Source organism: Perna viridis, chromosome 8 (assembly GCF_037379345.1).
Source record: "Perna viridis isolate PV_CMFRI_1.1 ecotype Kerala chromosome 8, ASM3737934v1, whole genome shotgun sequence".
In the NCBI taxonomy this organism is placed as follows: domain Eukaryota; kingdom Metazoa; phylum Mollusca; class Bivalvia; order Mytilida; family Mytilidae; genus Perna; species Perna viridis.
Genome location: NC_142452.1, coordinates 27976169 through 27992788, shown reverse-complemented (window position 1 = coordinate 27992788; position 16620 = coordinate 27976169). Strand labels below are relative to the sequence as shown.

General features: G+C 32.3%; 1 protein-coding gene across 1 annotated transcript in view; it reads left to right on the top strand.

Moving 5' to 3' along the window:
- The window catches only part of LOC148610074 (tRNA (guanine-N(7)-)-methyltransferase non-catalytic subunit wdr4-like), a 71623-nt gene that overhangs the window by 29614 nt on the left and 25389 nt on the right, over positions 1–16620 (top strand). The window contains exon 4 of the mRNA XM_088542099.1: positions 15848–16004. Within this exon, the coding sequence (XP_088398225.1) occupies positions 15848–16004 (157 nt within the window). The remainder of the gene's footprint in view (positions 1–15847; positions 16005–16620) is intronic.

The window sequence follows — 16620 nt, the reverse complement described above, 5'->3', positions numbered from 1 at the left end:
AGAAATAATATATATTAGGGAAGAGTCGTAAAGTCTATACTGTTAATGTATTAATTTTTGCAGATTCTGTCAAGTGAATGTATTTGTGGATATCAATTTTTGCAGTTTAAAAAGATGTTAAGCATTCTATAGCATTAAAAATCAATTCTGCGGGTACTATTTTTCATGCTTTTTCTTACTTATTTCTTCATAACTACTGAAGAAGATAGCAGAAAGGTCGTATCTTATGTGCAGTGAACCGTAAGTTCCTGAGCAGCAATACTGCAATACATTTTTCACATACAATAAAAATCATGTACATACAATTTCATAAGTCAAAATGTTTATTCACATACATTCACAATATTCTATTTTTATTTTAATCTGGGAATTTCTAGTCTTCTGTTAGTTCTATCTTCTTGAATGGAACTTTCATTACATCATAAGTGAAATATAAGTCTGAGTATGTCAGGTAATTTGTACCCTTAAAATACTGTATGTACTCCCAAATTCAGAAGGTCAGGGGGTGCATGACCCTCTAGAGGCATGCTGCTTGAGCCTATGTTAGACTAGAGGGATTGGAAAGGGTTCTTTTTCTACTAAGTCTTTAATTTTGGCCTTTATATCTCAATGTTTACCCATTTATTAATGTTTGACACTTTGTATCCTGTGTATTTACTTGCCTTTGTTTTCCCCTATTTAACTTACAATGCATAGTGTACAGACATGTAATTGATCTGTACATCATGTAAATTTTGAATGGACTGGATAAATTTCAAATTGATCTGTACATCATGTAAATTTTGAATGGACTGGATAAATTTCAAATTGATCTGTACATCATGTAAATTTTGAATGGACTGGATAAATTTCAAATTGATCTTGAATCACATTTTGAATTATGGATTTAGTGGTTAAGGAACTAACTTGTGGATTTATCCATCATATTTGAATGCTGTTGAACCTGTTATAAAAGTTGAAATTATTTTCAAGACCCTTTTAATTATCAAATGTAAGGTTCATTTGCAGAATAGATACACTTTATTTAATTGCCAATATGATAATTTTAAGGTCCTCATTAATGGTTGATACCTAAATTTTGAATTTTGTCTGGCTTGACCTATATTTCTTGCACTTTATGTTTTAGATTTTTTTTTACCTATATTTCTTGCACTTTATGTTTTAGATTTTTTTTTTCTGTGCAACCTTTATTTTGTGTGTTTCTGTTTTCAGGCCCCCTCCTTTTTACTACCTTGACTAAGGATTTTCTCATATTTAGATGTTAGTTATGTTAATTAAAAAAATTAAGGTACTTGTGTCTTTTTTTAATGTTAGTAAAGAAGAAAAATTGAACATTGACAATTTAGGTGATTTTTTTTTTTTTAGTTCAAATAGTTTTGTTGTCTTTGGGAGGCTAATTTGCTATCTTTGGGAGGCTAATTTCAATTTGACTTGGTTGCCTCACTGATTCACCCAAAGTCAGTTAATACCAACAGTGAGTCTGATGAATATGCCTTAGTGAAAGTCCTGATAATCTGGACTAATGTTTTTTATGCAAATTTTCATCCTACCAATATTTACCAAAAGTATTTGGCACCAAAACTTTTTTTAATTTGTTGTGCTCCCAAACTTGGTTTATTTCAAAGCAATATATCTACAATATCTGCTGTTGCTGGTAGATGTTCTAAATGTATCCTCTTCCTATCAAGGTATGGCAGCACAAATCTAATTTCACTACAGGAGAAAATGTTAGCTATTAGTTTATCAACTGTGTTCAGTAAACACAAATTAATAATGGGCTTTTTATTCCCATCAAGAGAAGATTATATGTTGCCACGGTAAACGTTATAAACATTAACAAGCTTCGTGGTTCTCAAAAGCTGTCTACTTCCTGTGTTTTGTCGAGACCTTTCAACCTAAAGCATGTATGATTCTAAAAGTGGTTTTACATGTTTTTAACATATTCTAAAGGAGATTGGTTAGAAGCCATTGAAGGCTATCTGTATTGAAAGATGCCGAACAATGAACGCTTATGATTTACTATCAAATTTAAATGCTCCACAATGTTTTATTTGAAATTTGCAAAAGTTTGTCCAAATTCTATTGTTTACAGGCCTATTGATGTAGAGCTATAATTATTTTGCCTCTGTTGTGTTTTCATATGGACCAATTTATATAACATAAAATAGCGTAATATTTACTTATTGTTGCAATCAATATATTGATACTAAGAAGATCCATTATACTCTGTTTGCTTTATAACGAGTGTTAAAGAGCCCGATTTATAAAGAAAATGTTTCTATTGTTAGAGCTTATAGATCGAAACAATTGTATTTAATTGGTTGGGCTACGGAGGCTGTAGGCCTGTTTTGTCTCCCGACATATGGTTTTAAGCCCTTGTAACGATGTTAACAAGCCATATTCAAACACACAAAGCCTTCCCTACAGAGCTTTGTTTCCAGATTAAAAAAGTGTTTTTCGTTCCATTTGTGACTTACGAAAACTGCTGAGTAAAATGATGGGAGTTGAGATATGAATAATTAGGTCTTGGACCGTTATGAAAGACTTACAGTTAAAATAATGAAATAATAGTTGTGATAATGTTATTTTTTCTTTTTTTCTAAATAGTTCCTTTATAGATAAAAAACCTTCATTGAAAGATGTCAGTTTGTTTAGAATAGCTTCCTTGAAAAAGTACAACAATCTGACATTTTGGCAAGTTTATCAGTAAACTATAAGTGTTTGTTTTGTGGACTTTAAACCAAGGAAATAAATTCTGTGAAGACTGTTTTCAGCTTAATATTCCTAATTCATTTTTATTCCAGTTTAAACATGTAGTTATTTTTGGTCAAATATTTCCTTTTTTCTGCTTAACAATTATAGATTTTAGTGACTGGCGTTTTTTTTTCAGAAAACCAGAGGACACTGCGTGCATTTCCATTCTTGCTTCCTAATACGTGTACAGTGTTTATTAGATATAACAAAATACAGGGACTGTCTTCCTACACAATATAAACAACAATATATAAAACTGAATATATGTAAACATGACATCACACAAGAATCTAAAGGTCTTGCAACATGAACTCCCATGAAACAACCATGAGTGACATAATGTGCTCCCTAAGGGTAAGCATGTTATGGTTTGCCATAAATTGGAAATAAAATGTTGCTGCATGTGACTTAACTACATGTACTATCGAAGTAACATAGCTAGCATGAAATCATTGGAAACTACATGTTTTTCCCATTAATTCTGTGAATAAGCACAGTGTACAGGCACACATTTGGGGGGGGTATGGATACATGGAGACCAAGGGAAAAAAAACTGAGGCGGTACCGAGACAGGTATATGTACTTTAAGGTGTGAGTTTAAAAAAATATGGCAGTAATTGAACAGGGGATTATATTAAGGAACTCTATGATTATCAAGCATATTTTATGTTGTGTTTTTGGTGGTGAAAGCGTTTCATAAAAGGTCGAACATATTTATTTACCTTTTATTGAGCCCTCTTGAACGATCTAAAACAAAAACAAAACAAAATTGGGATTTTAAAGCCTTCACAAGACACAAAAATCCAAATATTGGTTGTGCTGACTGGGGGTAGAATTCTCAATGAAGATAGGGGAGAAGGAATATACCTTAAATATGGCCTTTTATAAGAAATTCAATACAAAATCAGCATTTCTGATCAGTTGATGGGGTAGGCATACACTTAAGAGGGGTCTCTTATTTCCTAGAAAAAATTGGTAATATATTACTAGTATTTATTTCTATGAACTGTCTGAACTAACTGTCTTGGTACAGCCTCGATTTTGTACCCGGGTATCCAGGAATCCATACCCCCAAATGTGTGCCTGTACACGGTGATAAATGGGAAATAACAAAAATCACTTCAACTGTAGTATATTATTTTTCATAACTCTTCTCAGGCCTTTCAAATTCAAGCAGTGGTGTCCAGGCCAAATTTAAATGATTCTTAGTTCATCAGATTTCTGAAGGGGACCAATTAATCTAGTGATGCAATTCTAATTAAGGAGGTAGGCCTAGGGTAAGGGACATAACTCTTGAAATCAGTGATATGTTTGTATCATATTCAATTTCACCAAAGCCTTTCAGACTTTTGTTTGAAATAGAATGAAATCAATCCAAGTTACTTTGATGCTTATATGAGAGTGTTGTAAAATGGTGAATACAAACGTTCCAATGATTTGTAAGAGTTCTGTCCCTTAACTAAGGCCTACCTCCCTATAGTAGCATTTTTATTTGTGTTCTGTTTTTGTCTGAATGTGTGATATAAAAAATGTTGGGTCATTCCGAGTTTTAAATAAAATGCCATTTGGGAAATGATTGTTTTCAATTTTAACGTTATTGCAGCAAGTCTTTTAAAGCATCAATATTATATGTGTATATTTGTAATAAATTTTGTGTTGAATTCAACTTTTTATCTGTAGAGTGCTGTAAATATTAAAAACACTATTTGTTTGATATTGGTACCAAAAGATATAAAAAAAAACAAAAAAATCATTTGAATAGGCCTTAAAACACCAACAATTAATAACAATCAGCTCCATTTAAGTTTGTTCTTAGCTTCATTGGCTCGTCAAACTCATTTTTGCAAAACTGGAAATGAATTTTCTTTGTGATGTTACCTGCACTGAGAGCAATTATTTATCAGAAAATGAAATCTTAATAGCAAAGGAGTAATGAGATCTATTTACATCTCCCCCAAAAAATGACAGACAAAATTAGAAAGGAAATAAGAAATTAAGCTCATTTTGCATGTGAATAACCTGATTACTAAGTACATCATGCTACAATTTAGTGCACAGTCCTAGTTTCAACCAATGTGGGAGAGAAGCAAATTTGAGGTCTACTAACATGTTGGCAGTAGACTTCCTAAAATGCTGTCTTGTGCATCAATAACTTGTCAAAACTCATTTAACAAAGCAGAATATTAAGTTCTCCTGTAATGTTTGCTTTGAACAATCATTTATCAGAATTGAAATCTAAACAATAGTTGAAACATGAAACTTATTGCTCAATAAAAACCTAAGCAATTGAGCAGTTAAGCAGCAGAAAAAAGCTTTACTCCACTTTCAAAATCTATTTGATTATGAGTGATAGGTCTATTTTAGTTTTTGACGATCGTTTGACAAGTTGTTTAATTACAAAATGAAGCTTAATTGGTCAATTAATTAGAAGGATTAAGTTAATTGAGATCATTTACTCCAACACAATAATCAAATATAATGATTTACTGATTTTTAAAGCAAAAGTGCAATGTGTATTTAAGCTATTATTACAGTAGTCCCAATAGAAAGGGTAGATCAGTAGGAAAAGTTTTGTTGACCATATTGTTGTATTGTGGTGAAACTCTGATGCGTTATAGTTGTATAAATTGCTAATAAGTTTATTTTTCAAGTAATTAATGTGGTGGAGTTTTGTAATTCATTGACTCTGAAGGGTCTGGATTTTATTGGAAGCTTGATTAGTAATCTTGTTGTACTGCAAAATTCTTTCTTGACCAGACCAATTTTTTGCTGGGCACTGTATAGCAGGTGTAAAATTGTGCAATTTTGAGGTAAAAGGGTATACAAAAAATGTTGGCATTTCTAATTTTGGTAGTACTTAAGATCAGAGTAAAATTTGGTGAAATTTATTTTTTGCAGATTTAGAAAGTCCATTAAAATATGCCAAAATCAGCACCCTACCAATTTCAGTTTAAAGGCTTTCACTGTCAAGTTTGTTGTGTATGGCAGATGATGACTGATTGGCTCTTAAAGAATTACTGTATGTGTTTCTAAAGGGCTTCCTTTAACTAGCATGTTAATATCCTTTAAATAATTTGACTTAAATTATCCAATTATTAAAAAGTCTATTTCATATTCATGTCCTTAAATGCATGACCAGGTTCTGATCCAGGATTTATAGTTTTATGAGGTGCAGGACACAAAGCAGAGTGATGAAAGCTATGGAGGAGACATCTTATGCCCTGTCTGAATCCACCGCTTCCAATGACTGTTTTGCATACAATCAATCATTCCTATATCTAGAAGAAAGACAGTGTAATCCCTTACCCTATTCTTGTAAGAATATAAAAAAAAATATTTAATTTGCCAGTATGAGGATCGTGGTATACTGTAATAGTTTTTTAATTCGTGGATACCAATTTTTCATGGATTAGGGAAGAAACAAAAGTTTTTGAATTCTTGAATTCGTGGTTTTTTGTTTTCAGTATACACATCAATAGAAATCTCTATTTCATTGGGAAACAAATTTTGTGGTTTGGTCTACCCATGAAAACCACGAAAATTGGTACACCCCGAACAATAGTATTTCACAGTAGTATTTCATATGGAACCAAAGGGCAAGGATTTACTTAACTTTATTATGAGGAAAGTTTTTATTACAAAGAGACAAGAAAAAACTATTACTTGGCTGATAATTACATGTCCTATATGTATCAAACTGTGGATTTCATACTATACCCTGTCAGAATCCCTGGCTACAGCACTGTCATATTTTGTACTTAAATAGACAGTCAGTATTAATTCCCTCCTGCGTCTTGTTAATAAATAATTCATAATGTCTGCTTGAAATGAACGACTATAAAAAGATCCCTATTTAAACAGAAAATATCAACATGGCATTGCTCATGTAGCACATGATTTATCCAGCATTTGTTAGACTATTGTAAATGATGGGGGAGTGATTAATTACTACTCGGACATTTATCTTAGTGCTGAATCCTGGTAGCATTTATATTACTAAACTTGCTATATAAGGTAAAGAATGGTCAGTAGCAAGGGTGTTAAATAACTCTGAAATATTGGCTTAATCAGATTAAATAGCATTATTTTGTAACAGAATAATCATGACATTAGTTAAACATGTTCAAACTAATCCTTAATAAACTTGAAACCTGCCTAAATCAGACCATCTACCTTTGTCTTCAATGCAGTTTGTTAGTAGGATGAAACCTGCTTAAACTGTTAAATAAATATGAGCTTTCAAGGTTCAAATAGCAAGTTTTTCTGATAGAGTAGTCATGACTATAGTTAAACCTGTTCAAACCAAATCCTTGATAAACTGAAACCTGCCTAAACCAGGTTAATTTGAACCCCAATTGTACTGACAGAAAGGTTATCAGTTTACCAAGGTTCAAAACACTTCTAAATTGATAAAGAGGGACATAAAAAATGTCCGGTTTAGACAGGTTTCATATTATTCATGTTTTGATTTAGACATTAAGCTTTTCTGCTGACTGTTGCTTTTGTGAATGAGGTGAAATGCCTTCCTGCAGGTTACTGCTCCTGTGATTAAGCTTTCCTGCAGACTGTTGACTCTGTGAATGACGTGAAATGCCTTCCTGCAGGTTACTGCTCCTGTGGTTAAGCTTTCCTGCAGACTGTTGACTGTGAATGAGGTGAAATGCCTTCCTGCAGGTTACTGCTCCTGTGATTAAGCTTTCCTGCAAACTGTTGACTCTGTGAATGAGGTGAAATGCCTTTTTGCAGGTTACTGCTCCTGTGATTAAGCTTTCCTGCAGACTGTTGCCTTTGTGAGTACTCGTATGTCTTTGTGAGATCACACACCTTCCTCCTCACTTAGAATTATGTGAATATGTTTGATTTAAGTGACATGTAAACATGTAATTGTAAAACTAGCACAAAACAGGGCCAGCTCGAATGTCTTATTGTTCTTGTCATTTAAAGCATGAAATATCTGTCATTGGACATTAAACTATGATCCATCAAAATTATTCTATATTCGGTACAATTTAGTCTTCCTAGCTGTGGTGTTGTGCAATGTTGTCATCATGCTGAAATGACGTACTTTTATACATTGAATATTCCACTGATTCATTCCTTCCTGTCTGACAACGATTAAAGCAATTATGGCAACAAGTCCTCGTTAAGTTAAAAATATCAAGTCATTACGCCAGGTATATTACTGTACCATTTAGTACTGCTCAATATAAGGTTGATGTTGGAATTTATTTAGGGGTTTAAATTGTTACTGTGGTACAAGAAAAAGAAAAATATGGTCAGAGGTCTGTACTTGTTGATGATGACTCAGATCACTTTGATAGTTTGTACAGAGGAAGAGGAGGTATGAGTTCTACCCTTGTCTGTCTGTCCTTGACACTTTTTTTCATAAAAGTTTCTTGACGCAAACTTTATTTAGATATGCCATGTCATGGGATTTAATTTTGAAATCAACTTCTTGTGTGAGGACTCAGTTTATATTTTAACCATATACACTAAAAATTGGGTGGAACAGTATCTGTTCTAATGTAAGGAGAGTAAGTATGGTGAATATGTCAGAGACAACAACCCACCTTGATGAAAATGTCAGCCCAAGGCTACCCATTGGTGTTCAATGGACAACAAGGAAACCCCCACACCACAGGGCAGTCTGTAGCTAGCCCCAAAAGATTATTATACACAGGTACAGCAAAACAGTTGCCCCTATATACTCTAGTAAAGTAAAAATAACATGAAGATGAAAACGAAACAAGACATACAGAGGCCAGAAATTCTTGACTTGGGACAGATGCAAAAAAACTGGTGGGGTTAAAGTACTTTGGCATGATCACAACCCTCCCCTTTTTAAATCTGGCCACCATGGAAAAAATATTACACAATTAAATACACCTAAAAATCAGTTAAAGAAGTCTTGTAACAACAAGCATTGATAAACATTGACTTACATGGTCTTCTATTTTGGTTCTTGTTTCCTGCTTCAACATAATGATTGGCATCAGTGAGTCTGTCTGTCACACATTGTAAGGGCCTTTTGTCTTAGTGGGAAGATGTTCAACTCTATTTTCTGATTTAATACTGGTTAACAATTCAGAGTTATTGGTCTTGAAAAAGTGAAAAGAGGGATGGGCCAGTGACTGAGAATACAATTTTGAAATTGGATCTTCTCTTATGATTTCCAAATTTCAATGGTCCATTCTTTTAAAAAATCTGCTTTAAATGGGACATTTATAGCTTGAATGTGGTATATTGGGCCTTTTAATCATAATCATTGAATGGGCCAACATGGTATTAGGGGGTGCTGTTTGTTTTATATAATACATTGTTGAAACACAGCTATATTTTACATTACTTTGTAATGGATGCTTTCCCTTCCTTTCTCCCTAATGCATATTATATCAACTAAATACATTACTTAAACATGCTTAACTATTAGTAAGAGCAGTGGATAGCTTTCTGAATAACGTTAAAAGTCCTTTTGAAGCCATGAAATATCAAAGGTTATATCGACAAGAAGCAAATTGTCTGAAAGTGATTCTATTGCTTGTTTTATGCCATAAGTCTGTACAACATTAAAGAGGATTAGTTTGCTGTAGCGTGAGATGATTGTCCACTTGTTCGGCAATTGGTTTTTCATCATCTAGAGTTTGTGATTATTTTTTTTTCCTGTCTAATTGATGAGGATTGACCATTAATCATCAGTAGCAGCCTGTCATAAGTAGGTTATGTTGGTATTGTTTTTTTTTCTGTATTATTTGGATAATGATTTTTCAGTTTATTTTTAGGTTTATTTTTTAATTGGGAAATTGCAAATACCTTTGTTGAAACCCTGGATTAAAACTTTTGTCAATGGTTGGTGCTTTTGTTTTGTCTATTTAAAGTCAAGTTTTTGCCAATGCTTATGTATCTTTTAAGGTTATAGCTAAATAAAGGTGGTTCATTCTAAAAAAAAACAAAAAGAAATAAAACTTAAAAATCTATTTAACGATATAAAAATGGGTTTTTACAAGAGAATTTTCTTCCCAATTACAAAAAAGTATTCAAATCATTAATAAAATTATGGTAATTGCAATTATAAGGAGAAATAATAGGGCAGATTAAAAGAAAGGTGGGTCCAGACTGGTTTTGGTTCTTTTTTCCACAAATATTGCATGAAATTAAGTAGCACTCCAGCTAAGAATCATGCAAAATGTGATTCATGGGTAAAAAGCCTACATATTTTTATCTTTGATATTTTGTTTGAATTGCCATAGTAAACAGAAATTAACATTCAGTTTTTCATATAACCTGTGTTCTTAGGAGATAAAAATGATATAGAATGCACTGTACATTTCAAAATTAGGGGAGATAACTCTGTAAATGACAACCAAATACCATAGAATCTATTGGATTTTCAATGTTGATTATCTCCTAAGAGCAGGCAGATTTGAATGAATAATTACACATTTCATAGTATAGACCCATAAAACAACTTAATTACAACAATTAAAATATGTAGCCTTTTTTGGGGTGTATCACATTTTTCAGATTTTGCATGATTCTTACAGAGACAGTTACTTAACAAAATCTCCCAAGGAGATTCCAACACAGGCATTGACCCCTATGATCCGCCACTGAACAGATTTCATATTGCTATAACTAATAATTGTCTCTTTCTACATTGTTTTAAGTTTATCCAAATCTTACAATTGAGTCTCATTAATTTACCTTTTTTTTTTTTTATCAAAGTACCCCAAATGGAGCCTCCTAAACATGTTTGTCTCTCTTGGAATGTGAAGACAGATAAGTGGTATTAAATTTGACTTAACCTAGAACTAAGCATCCTTAGTATGGTCTACAAAAAGCCGGCTTAGTCTCTTTAATGACTAGTCTCTCTTTTTTTTTCTTCTTGTCACTTGAGTGAACTCATTTGATACAGTACTGTAATAACAATGGTCATATAATGGTATAGGTCTGTTGTCTTCTGTGTCATCGTTGCTCTTTGGATTTGTGCAACACTAAAAAAATCTGACACCAGTTGTGCTACCTACATACCTGATTGCAAATTTTTAATTTTTGCAAACACAAGCCTCCCCATATTTTGGCAATAATAACAATATTGCATTGATTTCAATATTATACCCCACTCAACTAATCTATAGTATATTGGAACCACCTTGTCTGTCTGAAATTGTCCATCCATATTTTGTTGCAATTTTCTCCACTTCTAAAGGATGAATTGATTTCAAATTTAGTAGGTTACTTTATAAATACATTGTAAATGATTTCATTGATGTCCAGTATCAACTTTCTGTACAAGTTATGGTATACCTAGCATGTCAATTTTCACTTCGTGTTTACAGTAAGTGTAAAGTACCTTTGTAGAAGAAAACGGAAAGAAGCAACCAGTGGATTTTGATTGTGTTGGTGTAAAATATTTTTTGCTCATTATTGTTTCGGTTCTGACCTTTCTTTTTCAATGAATAAAGTTTTTTTTTAATGTTTGCAAAAGCTGGTCCAGAGATTTTCTTACAATTTTTGTCTAGCCTAATTTACCAATTTGTGTAATCAAACAGTTGCCATTTGATTTTGTGATACTTTTCATTTCTCTATAAGCTAGTTTTATTGTCTGTCAGTCTGTTTGTCACTACAGTATCAAGTAACTGTATTCATTTATTAACTTAAACCTCTTAGCTTTGTTAATAATTGGAACTTTCTGAACTAAAAAGAAATTGGTTTATTGATACCATGTGTATTGGTTTATTGATACAATGTGTATTGGTTTATCAATACCACGTGTATTGGTTTATTGATACCATGTGTATTGGTTTATTGATACCATGTGTGTTGGTTTATTGATACCATGTGTATTGGTTTATTGACACCATGTGTACTGATTTATTGATACAATGTGTATTGGTTTATTGATACAATGTGTGTTGGTTTATTGACACCATGTGCGTTGGTTTATTGATACCATGTGTGTTGGTTTATTGATACCATGTGTAATGGTTTATTGATACCATGTGTATTTGTTTCACTTATATTTTATACAGTTTCTGAAGTTAATAATTCATAGAAGCATATTAAAGCATACTAAGATTTGTTTTATAACAGATAAAAGATAGATAATATTCTGCATCTAAATTTTTATTTATATGACAGGGGAACTGTAAGTGGATCTGATGGTGTTCATTTTTTCTACAATTATTAAAATGGTATTTCTAAACAGGTGAAATAGAATCAGCAGGACCTTCCACTTTAGCCAAGTAGAATACCCAATTTAAGTTGTATTTAGGATATTTTAAATGACAAGATTTTTTATATCCCTTTCTAACATAGTTTTTTTGTGGATAAGTAGGAATCATCCTGTCTGTCTATCCCTCTGTCAACCCACTTGTTCTTCTTAACCTCTATCCACATATCTAGTATGCACAACACCTCCTAAACTGTTCAACAGATTTTTTGTGAAATTTGTATGAAGAAGATGATTTTTGTTAAATACTTGCAAAGGTATATACTGTAATGGTACTTATTTTCATGTGATACTTATTTTCACGAATTTTGCAGTCATGCACCATCCACGAAAATAAATAAACCCTGAATAGAATTTCTGTCATTCTTCTTAATGCAAAAACTACAATTTCCAAAATAAGTACCCGCAAATATGTTCATAGATAAAATAATTGCGAATATTAAGTACGTATAAAAATAAGTATAATTTACAGCTCCTCTTGAACCACTGAACAGATTTTGAAGAAATTGTATAGAAAGGTTAAGTGTTGTTTGTAGATTTTCATGGAAAAGAAAATTAATGTCAGGTCATTGCAAAGGAAGATTATTCAGTTAAAGAGTTTAACATGATAAGGTTCACTTTAAAAGGGGGGAAGCATTTTCTATGCAAGCTTGCTCACAGTACTTTTAGTTTATACAGAAACCAATCTTAGATTCCACTCCATTAACTTGTACTTTTTTTTGTTTTGTCTTTTTTAATGAATTATGATGACATTATGACACTTTGTCAAAAAGAATGATTGAAGTAGTTAAAACACTTGGAGATAAATTTCAAACTTCTTTTTATGGCAAGTTGGTTAATACTAGTTTGATTTATATAAATTGCAACCATTTGAATGGCATGTTAGGAGGAGATGAAATGGAAAATGTGGATAGCAATTTTGACCTATGAATGTGCAGATCAGACAAAAAAGCCAATCGTGATTGATGGTCCAGCATCAATCTTCTCGTAGTATTTTTTCTAATTAATAAACGATGGCTACATGAGATCTTAGCGGAACATAAATAAACGATAGACAGATTTGATGGACTAATCTGATCATGGTTACTGTATACACAAACAAGAAATTAAAAGAACAGTCATCTGTGGTCTAGTATTGGTATAATGTGTTATACATTGCAACCTGCTTTATTCAAACATCCTTGAGAACCTGACTAATCCAGTCTTTAGACTTTATCTCTGGTCTCAGTAGGTTCATTGTAATGTTTTTTTTATACAGTGGAATCTGAATTATGAAAATATAGAATCTACAACTATAGACCATTGGTCTTTCACACATTGAGAGAAATAAATGTTCATATTTTTATAATGGAGAAATTCTGATATATTTGAAATATGTAAATTATTTCTTGAGATGGGAAAAATTTCATAATCAACAAGCTAAAGTTGTAGGTTCTGTTTGTTTCAATTTTTTTCCAACAAAAACTGAGACATCATTTGACATCTGGTCATGGCAGGAATTTTAGTTATTATCTGTCTATGACAACATCAGTTGTCACAGGAGAACAATGTGAAAAATGTCACAATGTTGCTCTGACTAATGAGATTTTATAGACAATGCAACACAATTACATAACAATCAAAGCCCCCCTTAGTATTTCGACCAACCAGTCAAAATTATTCAAAGATACATAAGAATTGACAATCCAAACCAGAATAATTCAAACATACACTAAATCTTGACTAATCCATATCTTAGCACTAGTCTGTTTCATTGCAATGTTTTAAACAGTTAAACTTGAAATAAAGACTGTACTATTCCAGTGGTCTCAGTAGGTTCATTGTAAGAACCTGCCTAATCCAATCTATATCAGTGGTCTGATTCATTGAGATGTTTTATACAGTGAATCCTGTCTAATCCAGTCTATAGTAGTGGTCTGAATCATTGAGATGTTTTATACAGTGAATCCAGTCTAATCCAGTCTATAGTAGTGGTCTGAATCATTGAGATGTTTTATACAATGAATCCTGTCTAAACCAATCCGCATTGTTGGTTTGGTTTATTGTTATGTTATATAAAGTGTACTTAACTTGATTAATCCAAGCCTTATTAGTGAATCTAGTTTATTGTTAAATGTTTTCGTACAATGAAACCTGACAAATCCTTATCTGATCAGCGGACTAGTTTATTTGAATTTGTTATACAGTAGCACATCTATATATGGTTTGCAAGAATTCAATTTAGCTTCTTGGTATGAAAGGATCAGAACCCATTAAAACTGATTTGCTTAACGTCTACTCCATCAATAGTTGAAGTATATTTATAGAGGATTTGAAGATCTGTGATTATGTTTTGTGGTCTTTTTGATTTTATCTTTTAATGTTAAAACTGGAACTTAGGCTTAGAATTTTGGTTAGAGACAATGTTTATATAGTTTTAGTATATATATATAATGAAACCTCTTTAAACCAAACTCCATTCACACTGAATTATATATTCAGTACAGGAAGTGGCTTACTCAGGTGCATGATAGATCTTTAGAAGGGATCTGTTTTTGACAGGCTTTTGGTTAATTCAATGCTCTGTTTTTATAGATTATTTATGAATTGTTAATAATCGAAAGAATATGTTATTATCTACCAAATTGGTCTTTAGAAATGAGTTGGATGGTAATTTGTGGTTAGCATTAAGGGTAAGTACATAGAGATCCTATAATGTGTAATTTTCTGGGATGGTATAGAAGTCGAACTTTTATCATACTGGTAAGACAATGACTTTTATGGTACTTAAAATTTTTTTAAAAATTTAAAAATGTGGTAAAGAAAAGATAATTGAAAGAGAAGAAGAAGGAATAATTGTTTACATAAATCTAATCCAGCTGTCGCCTCCTACTTTTCTTTATACTGAACTTTAGACACTTTACGAACTTGGAAAAAAAATAACCTGGTAATATACTGTTATTTAATGGCATTAGCCCACTGTTCCAGTATAACTCAAATAATAAAAAATGGCTGATTATCACTTCTGCTGACAGTATCCCTAATCTGCATCAGTCAAATGTTTAAGTCGACTTCACTTAAATGCTTGAATGTATGTTTTACTCAGCATGATAGATTGCAGAGCTGACAACAAGAATGATATGTCTGTGGCTATAGTTTGTTGACCAGACTGAAGGAAAATAGAAAAAAGGCACTTTTTGCCATGAACAAACTTGAAGGCACCATTCTTGATTTTCAGACATAAGTCAGATAATGGAGAGGTAAATTTATTCACTCCATTCATTGTAAATATAAATAAAATGGGCACCTTGGTCTATTGTTTTAAATTATAAGTTTATTTGCTCTTTTACTCTAGTGAATTACACTCAGAATTTACACACTTAATCGTACTGAGGAACACTTCTTTAATATTTTGACATGACTTGAACAAATCTTCAATTTTCTGGACACTGAATTGCAGCCGTTGATGCAGGTTTAGACACATAATTATTACAACTTGCCCATACCATATAGATGTAGTCAGAGCCTCAATCTGGGATATATGGCATGTCCAGTCACTCCTTAATTCATTTGTTTTAATATTCTTGAAATGCATTTGCTTGTCAAGGGCACTGCTTATTCATAGGCATAAAATTATGAGAGATTCGAACATGAAAATGATTCATGTATACAGATGAATGTGTTGCACTTTCATACCATTATTTTGCGGTATTTGAAGGTTAAACTACTATCTTACAAGGTGATAGGTTATAGGTGAAGGACAAGATTGTTACCTGTAATATTACAGAGACCTGTTATGCTCTTGTGTCCCAGGGCAATTTACCTGATACCTTGATGAAATTCATGAAAATATGTTATATTTTTTCAACTATCTTTTTTATCCAGATCAGTTGCTAGAAGATGCACAGCTTTGACCTTCACCTCTGATGACCAGTATGTACTAGTGGCTGACAAAACAGGGGATGTGTACAGATTTCGTGTAGAAGATTCAAACCATGGTGATGAACTGATACTGGGCCATCTGTCTATGTTGCTCGATATTGTAAGTATATGCTCAGGTGAAGGTAAAAGAGATAAAAATGATTGTTTTAAATTTCAGAAAGATTGCAAAGACTACCAGTAAACCATGTCCATCCATCCATGTAGATTATAGGTGCAACTCTACAGAACCATTGAACTGATTTTGATCAAGTTTGCCTTTGTAGTTAACTAATGTCTGATCCCAATATTTGAAAAGGAGATAATCTAACTCATGGGTTTTGTAAGTTTATAGCCAAGTGGAAGTTGACTCATTGTCTTAATTTTCTAAGATGTTTTGTTGCACACAATTAAATTTGACATCAATATTTTTATGTGAAAAATAAAAGTAGGTTGGGGATGAAAAATAATGACAATCATGAAGGATGATGGAAAAAGGACTTCATTTTTATAATGGCCTTTAAGACCCAACATGCAAAACTAGGCTTTTTTTAATACTGTACTTTAGTTAGTTTCAGGTGGAGAACATGATTTTTTTAAAGCAAATTATTTTTTTAAAGGAAAGTGCAAGAATCTGTAAGAATCAGGCAAATTTGAAAAACAATGAGCCATGCAAAAAAAAAAACAACACAAATTTGACAATGTAGGTACAAAGTGTATGCTCTATTGAAGATGAACTG